We start from the raw sequence: 18,626 nt of genomic DNA, 5'->3' as shown, positions 1-18,626 counted from the left end.
GCGGCCGCTTCTTCCCTGTCCCTGAACTCCTCACCTAAGCGCACCCTCCTCGTCCCTCGGCTTCAGCAGCCTTCAGGAGGCGGCGGCGGCTCCGCCGGCCCGGCGGGTTACAGCGGCAGCGCCGGGGCCGGCCCGTGCAGCGGCCCGCCGGCTCCTGACAGGCTTCGGGCGGATCACGGCTCCGGGACCCAGCGGCCGCTCCAGCTTCGCCGCGCACCGGCCGCGGAGTCGGTGCTGCGTCCCGGGCCGCCCTGCTCCGCGCAGCCTGACAGGACAGCGCAACCCCCGCCCCAGCTCCCCTGGAAACCGCCCCGCCTGCTGTGAAGCCGGCAGTCGCCGTCCTCCCGGTCGCACGGGGCGCCGGCGACCGTGCGGTGCCGTGCCGTGCCCTCCCCAGGCACGGCGGGGGAGCACGGCGAGGCGCCTCGTCGCCGCCCCGCTCCCGGGGGACCCCGTCGGGGGCCGCCAGCCGCCGCCTCCCCCACGCCGGCCAGCGCCAGGCCCATAGAGCACGCCGGCGCCGTGCTAGAACGTATGCAGCGGGGGCCGCCTCGGCCTGCGCGCGGCGGCGGCAGCGCCGTAGCGCCCTCTGGCGGCAGCCGACGGCCTCGCCGCGGACCGAGGAGAGAAAGGGAGAAGGGACAGTAATGGCGGCCAGTTAGTGTGAGACTGAGCCGAGGAGGCGGCGGCAGTGACGGGAGGAGCCGGCGCGGCTCCGTCTGTGGCTCTGCCCGGCGGACCGGCTTCCCCAGAGGACTTTTTTTTTCCTTCCTTCCCCCTCCCCCCTTCCCCCTTTCCCTCCCCTTCCCCTCCCTACCCGAGCCCCCGCCTGTCCGCCCTCCCTCCTCCCTCCGCGCCGGCGGCGGCAGCGGCGGCGGCAGCAGCAGCGGCGGCGGCGGCCCCCCGTGTCCCCCCTCCTCGGGGCCATGGTGAACACCAGGAAGAGCTCCTTGCGCCCCCTGGGCAAAGCGGCGGCCGCTGCGGCCGGAGCCGGCAGCCATTTCATCTCGTCCCGGACCCGCTCTTCCAAAAGGGGCACCAAGACAGATGCGGCCGGGCTGGAAGAGACGGCGGCAGCGCGGGTAAGGACCGGGGGGCTAATGGTCATGGGGCGGGGGAGAGTCGGGGAGGGGGTATAGGCGGCGAGGGCCTTGGCCAGGGAGTCGCTGGGGACAGCGCCGTTGCTGCCGGAGGTGGAGGGAGGGGGGGGGGGGTGGCGCTGGGGACAGGAGCTGGTGGGGGGAAACGCCGAGACGGCTGTCGGCTTGAGGGGAGGAGGATGACGGCGGAGGCGGCAGGGTGCCCGTGGTGAGGAGGGACCCTGGAGCCGGCGGAGCGCCCGGGGACGCGGCGGGGGGGCGGGCGCGGAGAGCTGTCCGCCGCGTCCCAACTGGGTTCCTTGCTCGGCGGGGCGAGGGCGGTCTCCGCCGGGGTGGCGAGAGGCGCGGGCCGCTGACAGGGGCTGGGAGCGGCGGGGACATGTGAGGGGCTGCCGGGGACACGAAGTTGCTGACCTGCCGCTGCCGGTCTCTGCGCCGGGCCGGGGCAGGCAGGGCCGGAGCGGCGGCGGCGGCGGCAGGCGGGGGTCCGGCGGCGGCGCGGTGCTCCCCCTGCGGCCGCGCCCGGCACTGCGCCGGCTGCCAGACAAAAGTTGGGAGCTGCGCCTGCAGCAACTTCGCAATCCTCCTTCCCCTGCCACCCCCCGCCTTTTAGTTTTATTTTTTTCCTCCCCTTTTCCCCAAGTGACCTCGGTTCGGCTGAACCGGGTGCTCGTGGCGGCTTCGGCGGCAGAAAGCTGATGTCTGAGAAAGCTTCCCCCGGTTTTGTGATATTCCCCCGCCCCAAGCTGGGAGGATGTCATTTTGCCCCCGGGTTTAAGGTGAATGCTTTCCCAACGTGACTTATTTTTTATAACTTCGGTTGTACGGTCTAAGGGCAATTGAATTCTGCAGCTTGATTTTGAAACTTAACATTCCATAAATGCTAACCTGAAGGAAGACTTGGAGAGGGGTGTTTTTTTTTTCCTCTCTTGTTGTCTCTAAGCAGGTTTGTTGACAGCAACTGCATTCTTAAAATGATAATTATGGCTTTTAGGCTTGCTAAGGTTATGGGCTTTGAAGATTTAAGCTAGTGGTTATATTTGCCTGATCTGCATGCGTGTTTTACAAGCAGTGAAAATATGGAAGTGAAAATTGGGGGTCAAAGCGTTTGACAGTCACACACCGACTGACCATGTCCCAGCCTCTGCTAAGGAAGAAGTTAATCGGGCAAGTTAAAACCAGCAGTAGCAGCCAGAGGCAGATCAGAAGGGTGATACCTGGAATTGTCAGAAAACCTTTTGCCCTGTTCTTTTAGTTTTAAACTCCTAACCCCCCCGATAATAACTGACTAGATATTCTGTAACTTCTGTGCTTCTCTTTCGGTTCTTTCATGCTTAACGTTTTCCCTTCCCCCACCTTACTTTTCCTCATTGTCCCCTATTTCTCCCTTGTTTAATTTTATTAGACTCGTGGGGATGCAGCACCATGGCTGTAAAAAGCTGTTCTGCTTGTTCCAGTGTGCAGTTTCTGTTTATTCATATCGTGGGTCTTGTGGTTTGTGAGGCGAAGTTTGGTGTAACCCTTACTGCCTTACTTTGCAAGCAGTTTTCTGCTGGTAAAAAAAAAATAAAAATAGATTTGGCTTCTCTCCAAGTATTTTTCATCTATGAATAGTATTTTTTGTGCTGCAAATCACTAAAATGTTTAAATTGTGTTATTACCATGGTGCAAGGAAAGAAGATTGTGCAAAATATTGTCTTAAAACCCATAAATACATCTCAGGATACTGCCACACTTCTAAAATAGCATTTCTTCTAAAATCAAGTGTATATTTTGGTGTGTGGGAATGGTCTTGTTTCACTTCACAACACATCTCATGTTTGAGGTAGATTTTTTCTTTTTTTAAATATGTGATTGCCGAAGCTGAGGAGAAGTTATCCAGGGTTTTTATTCTGGGTTTTTTTTGTTCCCCAGTGATATTTTTTTTTTTTAAATATAGGTGTGTGTGTGTATATATGTCACTGTAGTTTAAAATCATCTTTGTACAACTGTGTTTATTCTTCAGATGTAAGTATTTGTCAGTGATACAGCTTCTTTCTGAGCCGACTCTTCTTGAAGTAGTGCCAGAGGAGGATTTCAGTGATTAGAACATGAATAAGTACAGCAGTAGGAAGACAAAGCCTTTGCTTTTGGAAGTGACTGTTGGGAGACAGATAGTGAGGTTGTGTTTTGTGTAGAAAGCATACTGCAATCATTTTCATGCAGTTATATGTTGCTTCATTTATTTAATTTTTGACTTGAACAGTGTGTCCTCTTGAAATCTTTTGTGTGTTGTGTCAGAAAATCAGCCTTACTACCAGCAGTTAATCGGGTTAATGGGCAGCTAGAGTTTTGGAGAGCTGGCAGAGATGTTACACTTCTTGTTTGCACTTAATTTTCTTCCACAGAGGGTTCTGACTTGAACTCTCAGAGACATGCTTTTCAGTGGCAATGCTTGTTATTACCTTTCAGAATGTATTTTGAAAGATCATCTACTTGTTACTTATTAGTGACAGAAACAGAGTTAGTAATCTAATGACATCCTGTAAGATGCTGATTAGACCAGATGAAGGGTTAGGAGTTGCTTTTCATCTCTTTTATATATATATTTCTTTTCCCCTTCTTTTTACTTCTTGGCTTTTTCTGGTATACATAGGGTTGGTAGGGTTGGTTTGTGCGGTCTTTTTTTCTCTTTCGTTTTGTTTTTTTGTGGGTTTTTTTTATGCCTATTTACAAGGATAGGCTTGAACCCCTCCTCTCCCAAGAACCTGAGTTAAGTTTCTAGTCTTCCAGTTCAATCTTAAGTTGAGTAACATCAACGGTGTCCATTTCTGTTTCGTCTGAACCTGGAAGCAGCACACATTCTGTGGAAATGGGCCATGATAGTCTAAACGCCTTTATCGTATTCTCTGTATTCCCAGTGTGGCACTTGCTGATGTTAGAGAAAGCGATGATGTCAGTCTCTGAAAAGTAAACTGTTTTGAATTATCGACTGGCGACCACGCATTCACTGATTGAGATGAATACATGTGTGTCCACTGACCAGAAGCCAGATTCAAATGAACAAAATCCCTTCCTTAATGGATCATGAAGCCAAGAAGTTTATTCTTTGAAATGATGTCATAGGGTGCATTGAGAGGGTATGGAGATGAAAATCTGTGCTTTGTTTTCTTCCTGCTTCCAGGGCTGATGTATACATTACTTCTACTTAAAATAAATTGAAGCTATTCATACATAAATTTATGTTTTATCTTTATATAAATTACAGTTTTTTTCTTTCTATCATTTGGGAAGTGTTCTGGCGTAAAGCGGTGTGACAAGGAAAGTGCATCAATATCTTCCAGAGTTTTCAGGAACATAGAATTATAATGCAGGGCTTCTAAATCTAGTGGACTCATTCATGCTATGAAAGAATTGAGGATACTCTGACCATAACTAGTTAAATCTGATTTACTGATGTCTGATGTTTTCAGATGCTGAGTAGTGATTGTTGGTAACACTTATTTGGTGATGGAGATTATTTTCCTCAGTCATCTCAGAACACAAATCAAATATGCTGATCAAGAAAACTAATGAATTTATTGTGATATAAACACTCTTAAGTCATGTCAGAGTATTAGTTAGACATTTTAGAAATGTATACAAGATCAGCTTAATTTAATTACCCAAGAAAGCATTAGCAGTGCCTTAAGAGCTACTTGAGGGCACTGTGATAATTGTAACCCGCCATCCTAGCTAAAAGTAGTACTGCCGACATCGTTCAGCATACTCCGTGGTAACCTAGAGCTCTCCATTGTACTTAATTGCTAATAGGAGCAAACACAGACTTGAGGATTGATAGAGTGCTGTAGTGTGGGAAGGTGTAAAGTTAAGCAGCATTTTTATGCTCTGAAATACCAGTACATTTCAGTGTCTCTTACTGTAATTTCACAGTCTGTAACATTAAATAGGGTTTTTTTCTGATTTCTGGGTGATAATGCAGCTTTTGTAGTGTAAGCTCATTGCTGTGTTTTGCTGCTTAAAAAGCCTTTAATGGTCAGCTGTTGTAAACATAGAAAATGAACTTAAAAGTACTATTATTTCACTTAAAATCCTAGCTTTAAACATAACCCTTAGAGCTTTCTAAAAATTAAATTTTCCTTTTTGGAATAGCCTGATTGATATTAGCGAATTTTCTTTGCCTTCTTTGCAAAGTGCCTTAACAGTGTTCTGGATGTTCTGTGGTTTAGAATAAAACTATAGAAAAAGTTAGTTCTTATGTTGGAAAATTTACACTTCCTGGCCAGCATCATGTAAATCTCTTCAGCAGAAAAATAAAAGCTCCTCAAATATCTGTTTTTAGAGAACTGTATTGCCTTACTGTTTGAGTTTACAGTAACATCAGTAAAGGTGCTGAGGCTAACGCTTTTACAGGTCTTTGAAATACATCCTGAAATATAGTCGCTTGTCATGTTATTCCAAACAATTTCATTTAAAGGCAGATTCCCAAGGAAGCTCATCTTGCCAGCGTGTAATAAAATGTCGGGTTTTTTCTGTTTCAGTGGTCTGCTGCTCTTTTGGGACTTTGCAGGAGAAATCAGTGATCTAAAACGAATTGTGCAGTCTGTTCCTTGGTAGCGTGGTATTAATACATCTGTGAACAGTGGGAAATTGAGCAATTGTTGGAAGCAATCTATGTCCAAGTTTCTGTCAAAATACCATACAGTCAGCGTTTGTAATCCTTCCACGTTTCCAAAGGGGTGTCCTAGAGTTTCAGTTCTTCCTATGCACGTTGCCAAATCAGTCTGGACCGCTATCAGAGAAGTCAGGACACCTCCAAAGTGTACGGGGTTTGTTTTAGGCGGCTGTTGTGCATCCTGTTCGAAGCTGGCTATCTTTGCTGTCGTGCTGTTACAGGGCCTTAAAAGGAAGCAATCTAAGGACTAATCCAGAGAGTGAATAAGACCTCCAAAGAGTATTCAGGAAATGGTGTTGATGTTTGGTGTGCTGCATTGCTTCCTCTGAACATTGGGCTTGCCCCAAAGTAATACGAATAAAAGCTGCTTCTCCAACTACTGTCTCTCTGTTGAAACTTCAAGCAGAAAGCTTAACCCATTGCCGCGAGAGATCCCATGACAGTGTTGCAAGAGTGGCATACAGCTTGGGGTTATGCAAGATAATTAGCTCAGGTAATTACATTCTGATCGCCTCCATCCCCGTGCAGTTTCAGTTGGATGTGGTACAGTTTTGCACATCCTGCCCTAAATTGTTGGGTATTTGCTGCACTGTGGAAAATTTTTCATTCCTATCTAATGATATTTTGAACGATTTCTATGTAAAACTTTATGAAACCCTCAAACCAAAGCATCCAGCGAGTAGGCATCAGTGAGCTGAAGCTTTCACTGCTTGTTATTTTGGTGCTGTGACTGTTTTAAAGGTTGCTGATTGTTTATTAGATATTTTAGCTCTAATGTATTACTTCGTGTGTGGGTGATATCACTCATGAACCCATTTATTGCAATGGGAGTTGACAATATTTCTTCAGCCTTTTTCATTCTATCGTTTTTTTGGTACTCTTCATGCTTTGCTGCTTTTTGTAAACAATTTTTCTGTCTGAGTTTACTCTTGAAATATTGTCTTTATTACCTTTGATGGGATTTTCATGGTTTATTTTAACCATTAATTTTGCTTTAAATTGTTCAAGTGTTGTTTTGCATTTATACTTGCTTGGACTCTTTTCCTGAATAAATTTTATTTCTTCTTGCTTGGTAGCTATTAAAACAGGCCACTTTTTAACCAGCTGTAAGATTAATGTGTTATCTCCTGTAAGCTTTTTCATTTTGCACTGCTGAGTATGTGTATGCTCTAATAGCTTCAACTCTAGCTGAACTAGGTATAAGGAGGTGCTGTAGTTCTCTTACCAGAAATACAGAATTTATGAGCTTGTCCAAGTTCCGTGGTTTTTGTATCCTGTTCTGAATTTTGTGGTTTTATCTTTATGCTTCTTGTTTTGTATGTTAATGACCTAACTAATGTAAAGCTTTGGTGGGAAGTTTGCGTCTAGTTGCAGACGCTTCAGTTTGAGGGTTTTCATAATTTGGGAAATGGGCTTTTTGCTTTTGTCCAACCTCCAGTCAATTGCTTCATTTTAAATAGATAAGTAGTTGAGCCAAGCTCTTTAAGTAACCTGAAATGAAGAAGCTGTTCTTTCTGTACGTGTGGAAGAGATTACTTGCATTGAAATTTGTTGCCATGCTTCAGCAATCCCTCATTCCAAATACTTAATAACTGCCTTCTACTATTTCTCTGATTTATCTTTCAGACCTTGAATTTTTGTTTTAATATGATTTAAATGTCAATATATCAATCTTAAGATTTCATATTACAGTTTTAATTTTTTTCTTTTGAAATACTGTCTTCAGATGCATTGTAGCTAGAGATACCTAAGTGTTTTTAATCCCATGTTTTTTCAACAGAAGGCCAGCTCCTTCTTAGCTTCACTTGCTACAGACATTTCCTTCCTTAATGTACTGAGTCAAGTATGTGGTCATGTCCAAAACTTGGGGAACCCTCTAGTTTTCTCTGGTTTCTGACATGTTATCGTCATTCAGATCCATCTGCTTCCTTATTTAGGTTTATAGTAGTACCTAAAGGAGGCTGTGTCTTCCAAACGGTCTTTGGGATGGGGTTGTTCAGCAGAAACAAGATGGATTTTTGAGGACTAAGGGTAGGATAAAAAGTTGAGTATTTTCATTGTTTTCCACTTCTGATTTACGAACATTCTCAGGTGGTTGCATACATATAATTTTTGCTTCAGCAGAATCTAGAAACTCATGGAAGTAGTGTGGTTCTGACTAAAAATGCTTTGCTTTTAGAGAAACTTAACATGAGCCAGCAGTGTGCTCTTGCAGCTTGGAAGGCCAATGGTGTCCTGGGCTCCATCAGAAGAGGGGTGGCCAGCAGGGCCAGGGAGGTGATTGTCCCTCTCTGCTCTGCCCTTGTGAGGCCCCATCTAGAGTCCTGTGTCCAGATCTGGGGCCTCCAATACAAGAAAGATGTGGAACTGTTGGAGAGGGTTCAGAGGAGGTCATGAAGATGATTAGAGGGCTGAAGCACCTCCCCTACAAAGAGAGGCTGAGGGAGCTGGGCTTGTTCAGCCTGGAGAAGAGAAGGCTGTGGGAGGACCTCATTGCAGCCTTCCAGTACCTGAAGGGAGCTTATAAGCAGGAGGGGAATCAACTTTTTCACAGGATAGACAATGGCAGGACAAGGGGGAATGGATTGAAGCTAAAGGATGGAAGGTTTAGATTAGATATTAGGGAAAGATCTTTACAGAGAGAATCATAAGGTGCTGGAACGGGCTGCCCAGAGGATGTCCCATCCCTGGAGGTGTTCAGGGCCAGGTTGGATGGGCCCCTGGGCAACCTTGTGTAGCTCCAGGCCTGGAGGTTGGTGTCCCAGCCTATGGCAGGGTGGTTGAAACTCTGTGATCCTTGGGGTCCCTTCCAACCCAGACCAGTCTATGATTCCATCAGTGTTAAATTAGGAAAATTGGGGGGTTTAAAACTTGTGATATGTAGATCTTCCAGAAAACCTTCTGAGTGAGGTGTGGATCCCCATACAGCAAATAGAGATCTCTTCTCAGTAGACTTTCTCTTCTGAAGGTGTGATTTCACATGTGCTGCAAGCTGTTAACTCTGCAGTTGTGAAAGCGAATTGACGTGCCAATAGTAATGCTGGCCTGGCCATTTGATCAGCTGAATCAGGGTCAGGTTACCGGTCCAGCTGAAACTAACCCTCCTTCCCACACCCTCCTCCTTCTCTTTGCCTCTCTTCCATCCCTCTGATTATCAGCTGAAAATTCACAATGTCACCCTAATTTTCATGAAGGGTGCAAAGGAGGGGAAATTTCATGATGGAGGTGCTCAGAGCAGGGTAGTGACAATGGGTGGAAAGCAAACCTCAGTTTGCAGTTGATGGGTGCTCTCAGTTTGGCAGAGGCTGCTCTGTAAGTTTCTTTCATGAACCTACAAGTGAGGAGAGAACTACAAGATTGCAGGAGTTTTTTGGATGTGAGATCAAGAGGCATTGAAAGGTGTTCTGCCTGGATACGAACAGGTGTTACAGACAAGGAGAATGGTTGCAAGTGTGAAAGTACACAGTAAATAGTGTTTTAGTAGTGGCTTCTATTTTTAACTTGTAAACTTCTAACTTCTGAAAAGCTTTTGGAATAGGCTTTTCAATAAGTAACCTGAATTGTAGAACTGAAAAGGAATTCTAGGAATTAAAATGGAAATTTAGTCAAAGAATGAAAGCAGATCTTCTCATACAAAAATGCCACCTGAATGAATGAGGAAGAATTTATTCTTCTGAAAAAATCTAGATGATGATATATTCTCTATTTTCTTAATGGCTATATTCCTAATGGCTTCTACTGAACAATTGAGACAATCTTTACTATTGTTACCACCAGTGAAAACCAGCATTAGTAGTTGTTTATCCCAAGGTAATAAAGCACTTAAGCATGAATCTTGTTACTTTTTTTCCTTAACACCTGTGGAGAGCCAATGGTTGATAAGCAACTGTGTGCAAACAAGTGGAAATTAGAGAACTACAACCAGAAGATGAGTTCTTCTAAGCCAGCCTTGTCTCTTGTCAAGCTATCAGTAAGGTTAATACACAAAGTCCTTAATGACACTCAGAGATCTTAGTAAGGTAGTTTATGTGTTTTAATCCAAGCACATTTTTTTCCAGCTTCTTGGCATTTGAAGACACAGGCAGTATACTTACACAGGATTTTTAGGACACAAAGGTAGATGTTTAGCATGAAGCAGTACATAGTGGACAGACATGAATACCATCTGCTGTATTTATTATGCTGTGACCCGGGGTTGAGTCATGTTACCTTCTTCCCCGAGACAAGTGTATCAGGTCTTACCTCTTCCCACCCCGCAGAAGAGGAGCGTGTGAGGATGTGTTGGTGCTGAAGAAAGTGGGCCTTGCAATGTGTCATCCTGAAATTAGGACATAGTGCAGATGTGTAAGGCTAAGGCAAGGTGTGGTGCTGTGTTTGAGCACGCAGGTGAGAGTGTTTCAGCTACGGAGAATTTGTACTGACCATAAGGACAGTTGTAGTATTTTTTTTTCCTTTTCTGTGAAGATGTTTTAAAGCAAAGTTGTAAACTTTAAAAAAAAAAAAGATTTTAAGGGATTTGCTAGATTCTGGTCATATGACATTATCACAGTCAGGGTAGAGACTTTGATCCAGTCACTATAACATAGAACCAAGTAACAGCAAAACTAAAAATATATCAGAGAGATTGTGAAGTCTTCTTTTCTTATTATGCCTATCCCAAAAAGCTGTTAGGAAGGATGCCTAGCTTTTACCTAACTTTCTTCAATAGCTCTCAAAGTAGTTCTTGAATACAATAAATATGTTGAAGTTAATGTTTTAATCCATATTTTTTACCTTTGCAGAAACTGATACACAAGAGAGCAAGTGGCTTATCCAGAATCACTGGACAGACAGATAGAGAGTGGTTTTGGTGTATTTATTGGTATGTTTAAAACTGTAGTTAAATACAGAAAAAGCAAGTTATTTGTTAACTGAATAGGTATCAGAGGGTTAAAGATGAGTGATAAGCTTAACTAATTGATACAGTGGGGATCTAATCACGTTTTTCATGCATAGAAGGTTTATTTTGGAAAGACAGCTTTTATGTTTTTATACCAATGGGATAAAAATGTTTATTAAATGCATTAAATATCCCTGAGTATGTATTTTACGTTTTTTAATGGACAGCCCATTTTCACAAGAACTCTGCATGAACTGGTAGGGAAAGATTTTTTTCACATGTACTTTAAAAAAAATTAATCCAGGTTATTCTGGGACATGCAAAAAATACATTTGAATTTACATTGGAAGTAACTGGGGGACCTGGATTGAGTTTCTCCAAAGTTAGTAAAATAGGATTGAGAGATACATGAAGTTGTCTTCAGTGTCAAACAGTGAGGAGAAAGTTATTGTAAATGTTAGAAGCTAAGAATTAACTAGAATAAGAAGTAGATGTTTTTTGAAAACCTGTAGCTGAAACAGATACTTTGTAAATGTCTATTTATTAAGACAAAAAAGTTTAGCTTGTTTTATGCTTGTTTGATGGGTCAGAAAGACAAATGAGTTAAAATCATTTATGCTTTTAACGAAAAACAAAGGAATAGGATTGATCAGTTGAAGATTGAAAGTCAGTATGTCTTAATTTCTTGTTTTAGACATGGGAAGAGCTCATACAAAAGAGGAAAACAGATTCTGAAAGGTTGAAAACCCTCATGTCTGATATGTGAAGTTGGATGAGCAATCATGGTAACTTTCTGGGTGTGGCAGAGAGTTAGTCAGAAGAAGGGTGTGACCCACAAAATGTATGGCAAGGAGAGCAAGTTTGACCATGGTGGAAAACTCAAATATTCATGTCTGCATACCTGTGCTTTAATAAAGCCCGACACTGAACCTGTGGTGAACCAGATGGTGCCTTTTTCAGAAATTGCAAGGTGTGGCTGTGGTTTGGATGTTAAGTCATCCATGCTCAGAAACTTGATGAACTCGTGGTCATATACTTGGAGATCATGATGATAGAGATGGTTCGTACTTACCCTGTAGTAACAAGGGTGCTGGATTATGGTTATCTTGGGAAGTTCAGCAGTGTTCAGAGTTCTTGAGATACTCTCAGGAGAGCCAACTTAAAAAAACAGAAGTGGCAAAAAATCCCACACCCTCCCTTCAGTATGCTAGAAGTAATCTTTAAAATTAGTTGGGTTTTGTGCTTTAGCTACCTGGTCCCAGTGATATCCCTGGAGGCAAGGCCTTGTCCATGAGGACTCCCTTGGTCTGTGTGTCCTTCTGTCATGCTGAAAGACCAGGTGTGTGGTTGCTTTTTTCTAAGTGGGTAGTTTGAGAAGGAAGAAGTCGGTTTGAATCATTGCTTTCTAGTTCATGGTCCTTGAAATCCTAAGGATTTGTCTCTAAATGTTATAAATAAAGCTCTGTTAGTATCTACTTATTATCTTGAAATGTAGGGATGGATATGTAAGAGGCCACAGGTTTTACTGTGTGTCAGTGTTTCTGTAGCCTGGTCATGAATGTGTGTGTTACAATAAACAGGTTTTCCATCTTTCTCCTTTTCATACAAAGCAGAGAAAAGAGAGAAGTATGCAGCTATATTTATTTTATTGCTCTGTTTACTTACTCATTTTAGATTTGGTTTCTAGATGTATTGCTACCATCATTCAGCTGCTTTCTGTGACAGTATGTTACCAGAGCTTGTTCCACTACCCTGCAAGACTCTCACTGTTGAATCTTAGCTCAACTAATTTGCAGTACTCATTCAGCTGTTGTATTCCATTTTGCTTGTAAATCCAGAGATAATGAAGACTATGTTTTGCCAGTTTAGACCATGGACGGTGTTCTGTTATCTCCAGTTATTTTCTTGTTGTTAGTGGGAGTAGTTTCCATAAGCTGTGCTGGGTTCTGCTGCTTCTGAGTTTGATGAGTTTGGCTTTCTCTTAGATCACCACAGTTGTGCTAGATTTTGTTTACCTCTTTCTACTTCCTGATGCTATGTAAACTCATTTTTTTGATTCTTCTGTGTTTGCTTTTTCTTTGTTGCTTTGATAGGCTTTCAGGCAATTTCTGACATGATTAAAATTTTATTAATTCACATTCTCCATGTTCTCTCAGCATGTCAGTGCATTTGCTTCAGTGCCAATGTTTCATTAGGAGCTTTGAGTTCAGTGCATTGGTTCCTACTTCTGCAATTGCATTATTAATTTCTTAATTTTTAAGTTTGATGCTTGTATCATACATTTCCCTTTCTAGTCCCAGAACGTTTTCATGATGTGTACTGTTAAGTAATAAGTTTCTGGGTTGAAACTGAAGCACTATTTTTAATCATTAAAGTTATAAATGGTTTGAGACCCAGTTACGTGAGGGAGCAAGTTGAGTACAGTGGAATTGTTAGACCTCTCTTGCTATAAATGGGAGGAAACAGTGGATAGGCTGCTCTCTGTAAAGGCTTCTCAAATTGAAATTAATTTCTTTTCTTGTTCTAGCATATCCCAGTTTGGCTAATCTCTTGAGTGTAATGAAAGCTCCATCTCCATATTTTACTGTAGGCAGGTAAAAGTTCTGGATGGCAGTCTTAGGTGTGATTTGATTCCCTAGAGCTTGAATTTTAACTGGAAAATTGATCTTGGATTTTTATTGATATATTTAAAAATTCAGCGATTTCTTATTTCAGTCTCACTACTTCATGATAAAATGTTTTGTATGTTTGTGCATCTTTTGCAGCAGGTATCCTAACTTAAGCTAGCATTTGGGCTTTGACTGTCTTAAAATTTAGACTTGCTTTGTACTTGTTATGTGTAGAGTTAATGTGCAGGCAAATGAGGCTCAACAGACACAAACATCCTAAAAAAAGAATAACCAGAAATTATTACCTCTGTTGAGTAAACCCCTGCACTGCTCATCTGGTTCCTTAGGCAACGGTCCTGGCTTTCCTAGTTTTTGAAGCTATTGGCCAGTATCTGATCATTTGATGATACTAGAGATCTTGAAGATACTCAGCTTTTATAATTTTTGTGAATATTAGTAATTCAGTAGCAGAGGAAAACCTGAAGCAGCAGATTTTATCTTCAGGGTTATAGCTAATCTTTTGTTTTACCTGCCAGCAGACTGTGTGGCATACATGTAGCTTGGAAATTACATCTCTGTATTGCCTTTGACCAATAGATAGCCAGAACAAAGGAGGGATACCAGGTAATATTGAGATGTGGGACCAGAGGCAGGGAACTGGAGGAACTGTAGAGAAAGGTGGTTATGGGAGACCTGAGAAGAGTTTGGATTTTTGCATGGGAAGGGGCAGAGCTGGAGTATAGCAACCTATGCATTATTAATTTCACTGCTTGCAAAACAGCTTTAATGTTAGCTCTCATAAAGCTTCTTTACATGCTTCCTTTTTCTTAACTTAATTTTCGCTGTCTTGCCTAGCCGGTTCAAAACTGGTTCTGTGGCTTCCCTTGAAACTCTGCCTCTGTCCTGTGCAGGGTTGCTCTTGTAATTTCAGAAAGTTGTTACTAAAATTGACTTAGCCGTGGTATATTTCTGTAAGTCCACAAATAAACTTGTGGCTGGATAAAGCAAAAAGTACATACACAAATGCTTACAGTATTCCAAAGTGAATATGTACACTCTTAACATGTTGTGAAAAGCGGTGTTTTGTAGGTGCAGAGTGTTCTGGAAACCAGCTGGGTGGCTGCGTGTGTTTTTTGCAGTGCTCTGCAAGGTGCAGTGTATTGTATTTAGGAATGAATGGGGTGGTTGCCTTTGCTCCCACTTCGATTCTCAGTTTAGAATCCATTAATTATGATCTATTAGTGTAGATGATATTTTGAGTTACATTGATGCACTTTCTCAAGAAGTGAAAGGTTGAATTAATAGAGACCTCTCTTGCTCCCTGGATTTACCTTGACAGGCTAAAACTATTTTAAAAGAGAGTTTAAAATGATTTTTAAAATGAGATGTGACCATGGGCTGGTTTGCATTTAATGCTAACTTTTAGTGTTTAGTATTTTTAGTATTCTCAAGAGGTTTTACAAGTATTTATATTATAAATAAAAATGACTGAATATAATGTATTCAGCAAATAAATATTGTATCATAATGAATATGGTATATCAATTTATTGCTAGTATTGTAAGTATTTAAATCAGTTATTTTTTGTTAAAAATATGTATTGAGGGACAAAATGTTAAGGCATGATGCACCAAACTTCTGGAACTTTTGGTTTATAGGTGGGTCAGGTCAACGTTCAGAGAACCACAGAATCATAGAATATCCTGAGTTGGAAGGGACCCATAAGGATCATCGAGTCCAACTCCTGGAAAATCAAAGGAGGTTGGAGTGGTGCTGCGTAGCCAGGCAAGGGAGCTCGTGGGCCAGTCCCCGTGTTCAGTGGTGCTGAACTGTCTTGTTGAAATGCACTGGCACACTTGGATTTCTTTAGGCTTTGCCACTTTGTAGATATCCTGCTGTGATACTCTGTCTTGCTCCCTTGAGAAAATACATTTTAAAAAGTAATTTCTTGAGTATGAGTATGAGAGACATAATGTTGAACTATCTGGAGTATTGTCATAATAAACTTTGGTGAACAAACAGGACATCCATGATCATGTCCTTGCATATAAGTAAAATTATCTTTTGTTCATAGTTTAGGGGCTTATCATCACCTTAATATCTGGAAGTCGATTATGCTGTTGTTCCAAGTTTCTTTCCATGAGCTAAAATTTGTGGTTTATAGAAAGTCAATTTTTTTTCTTTTTTCTTTTTTTTTTTAGCTCATCTTAACAGAAGCAGATCCTCCAAGGTTTTATTGTCTGTCCATTTCTTATGTACAGTCTGAAGTCATCCCTTGCTCTACTACCTGCGTTTCTGTCTGTTTCCTCTAATAAGTACAGTAGAAAAAAACCCCAAGCAGAGTTTAGGTGCTTCTTAAAGGTGTTAAGGCTAATGCTGTTAATGTGTATAATGCTGTTAATGGAAGCATTAGATAAAATGTGCCATAAAAGTATTAAGTCCACTGGCAGTGTGGACTGTAACACAGTAGCTGTGTGTTTGACAGTCTAAAGGGAAACCCTTACAAGAAGGAGTAGCATAATGTGACTTTCAGCATTTTAAAGACAAATACAATGTCAATACAATAAATTCTGCTGTGTTCCTAAGTATCATAATTTTCCTAAGGCCTTTTTATCTTTTTTGCACTTTGAGTCCTTCTGCAAGTAGTGTAAGAGTAGCAGCGTCACGTATGATATACAAAATAGAGTGGGTTAGAGAAACAGAGTGCTTATGCAGAAATAAAGGTAAAATATTGTAGAAAAGTTTAATATTTACAACCAAATATTTTCTTAGTTTCTAGTAATGTTTTCAGGATAAACATATTTAATGTTTCAAACAAGCTGGTTACTAAGAGTGTGATAGAGACTTCCCTTTTACTAAGCTTAAGGTTCCTCTTTTTCTATAAGGATATATACAAACGAGCCAATTAATTATGGTCTGTTGCTTTTTTTTTCTTTCCAGAAAGATGAAGGTAGTGATGCTAGTTTGAGTGATAGCCACATATCTCCTCCCGCCAAACGTACCTCAAAACATGCTGATCCTGTGTGCAAAGACAAATCAAAATCACGCAGTTCTGGGCAGCGAGAGGAATGGAGCATCTCAGCTGGACAGTCCAGGTAACGTGGTGCCGAGAGGATAACGACATTTACCCATTTCTCCTCCGTTCGTAACCCGCTGGCGCTATCTCTGCAGCGAGCGCACACTCCAGGAGTATATTTTTGAAACGTGTTATTTTTGTACAGTTTCTTTTAGTTTAAGACTCCAGGAACGTGGTTTACATCAATCCTCTCATCTCTGTGTTTCCTTTCCATGCAAATTTGTGCAAAAACGGAAAGTAATTTTCTTTGAAATGCCGTCTGATTTCTGGTATCCTGATATGTCCGAATTTAGTGACTTAATTGGTGTTTTTATGCACTCAAGCTATAAGAAGACTTAATATTTTAATTAGGAAATCAGTATTATAATCTTTAGGGAATGGATAGTGGTCAAATTTCTTTCTTTCTGTTGTTGTTTTCAGCCTCTCTTCTCTGTTTGATTATAAAGACTCAAGTAAATTACTGGTTTTTATTAAATATAGCCTTGATCTTGCCACACTTTTATAACTCAAAAGAGAAGTAATTTCATCTTATAACTGATTAATCAATATTTTACAAAGCTTTCTTGTGTTCATAAGGTTCTTCACATGATTGCAAGTAATTATGAGGAAGTATAGACAGTATATTCCTGGGCCATGAACTTTCAGTTAATACTGATTCTTTTGTAGATATATATTTCATGTTTATATACAAATCAAAAATCATTCTTTCAGCACTTTGTATGTAAGAATGACTGTAATTCATTACTGGACTGTTGCCTGCTATGATGAAGTATATTTAAAAGCTATGTAAATCTTAAAATAGATCTTTCTGTTTTTCTATTTTAAACAGAATAAATTAAATGTAGCATATTATGTACCATGGTCATCTGGGAATGTATTCAAACTCATGCACATTCTGCTTCCTTTATTTAGGAATGTAGACTTGTACTAGACCTATTAGAAAGGCGAAGACATTTTTAAAAAGTATCTAATATGGCTTGGAGAATTTAGATGACTGTCAAATGACATTTGGCCAGTGTACTGAAACTCATGTTGTTAGTCACGTAGAATCCACTGTGACATGTCTTTGCATCTTAGGGGGTTGTTTTCATAGAATCATAGAATGGCATGGATTGGAAGGGACCCCAAGGATCACAGAGCTCTAACCCCCCTGCCACAGGCAGGGCCATCAACCTCAGGCCTGGATCTACACAAGGTTGCCCAGGGCCCCATCCAACCTGGCCTTGAACACCCCCAGGGATGGGGCATCCACCACCTCTCTGGGCAGCCTGTTCCAGCGCCTCACCACTCTCTCTGTAAAACCCCCCCCCCTAATATCTAATCTAAACCTTCCTTCCTTTAGTTTTAATCCATTCCCCCTTGTCCTGCCATTGTCTGCCCTTTTAAAAAGTTGAACCCCCTTCTGCTTCTAAGCTCCTTTCAGATACTGAAAGGCTGTAATGAGGTCCTCCCGCAGCCTTCTCTTCTCCAGGCTGAACAAGCCCAGCTCCCTCAGCCTCTCTTCTTAGGGCAGGTGCTCTGCCAAAATCTGAAGTGCTGGATCTAAAACTGATCTTGAGTCACTAAGACTTTTCCCAAAACTTTTGTTTCTTCCACTAGTTTATTCATAGCGTTTGAATAGTAATTGCCTTTGAAGAGCCATATCAAGTTTCTGTTTTAAACTTAAGGGGAGAGTTAGTAATAGGACATGGCATGAGGGAACATTGGAGGGAATTAATAAAAAAGATGTTTAGATAACATGTAATTGGTATTTGGCAGTTCTGCCCTCATTCTGATGTTGAGCATGAAGCAGTCTCTTCAGCGGGTACATGTCACACAGACGTGTAATGGTCTATGTTTAAAGTTCTCTTCACTGTGTGATTTTTGCTTGGTTGGCGTAAGGAGAGTTAATATCTCTGTCTGATATAATTGTTTCCTAGGTTAACTTCTCAGCCTGGTGCTACACTACCAAATGGACGTAGCTTATGTAAGTGTATTACAGCAGACCTTTTTATATCTACTTTTGCATTTAATGTTTTTATGTCAATGATTTTCAGTTGCATATATTTTTGATAACTTTACTGATTCACTTTTGACCATTTTGAGCAGAAAAGTTACTGTTTTGGCTCAGGTTGCTTTTGTCAACATCTTGGATGCTCTCTGTGGGCATGGGGAACATTCTTATATGAAATTCCATTTCTCTCCTCAATTCAGACCTCTTGACCATGATCTTGCTGTTTTCCTTAATTCCCAAATTTACCGTTACGAATTAATTTTGGCCTTCCTCTCCCAGCTGGTCTCTTACTACTTCTCTTTGCGCTTTTAAAAT

The 18,626-nt window shown here is 41.7% G+C and overlaps 1 protein-coding gene across 2 annotated transcripts in view; it reads left to right on the top strand.

Annotated features, from left to right (window-relative positions):
* Positions 1-926: 926 nt before the first annotated feature.
* The window catches only part of ATAD2B (ATPase family AAA domain containing 2B), a gene marked incomplete at its 5' end in the record, with an annotated part of 78,508 nt that continues 60,808 nt past the window's right edge, over positions 927-18,626 (top strand). Inside the window, 3 exons of one of the 2 annotated variants that reach the window (XM_084261721.1) lie at positions 927-1,082; positions 16,183-16,337; positions 18,238-18,284. In XM_084261721.1, the coding sequence (XP_084117847.1) occupies positions 927-1,082; positions 16,183-16,337; positions 18,238-18,284 (358 nt within the window). Of the gene's footprint in view, positions 1,134-16,182; positions 16,338-18,237; positions 18,285-18,626 lie in introns of both variants that reach the window. The other variant, XM_084261720.1, reaches the window with a different exon arrangement.

Source organism: Gallinula chloropus (assembly GCF_964237585.1).
Source record: "Gallinula chloropus genome assembly, chromosome: 3".
Taxonomy (NCBI): Eukaryota; Metazoa; Chordata; class Aves; order Gruiformes; family Rallidae; genus Gallinula; species Gallinula chloropus.
This window is presented reverse-complemented; position numbering and strand designations above follow the sequence as displayed.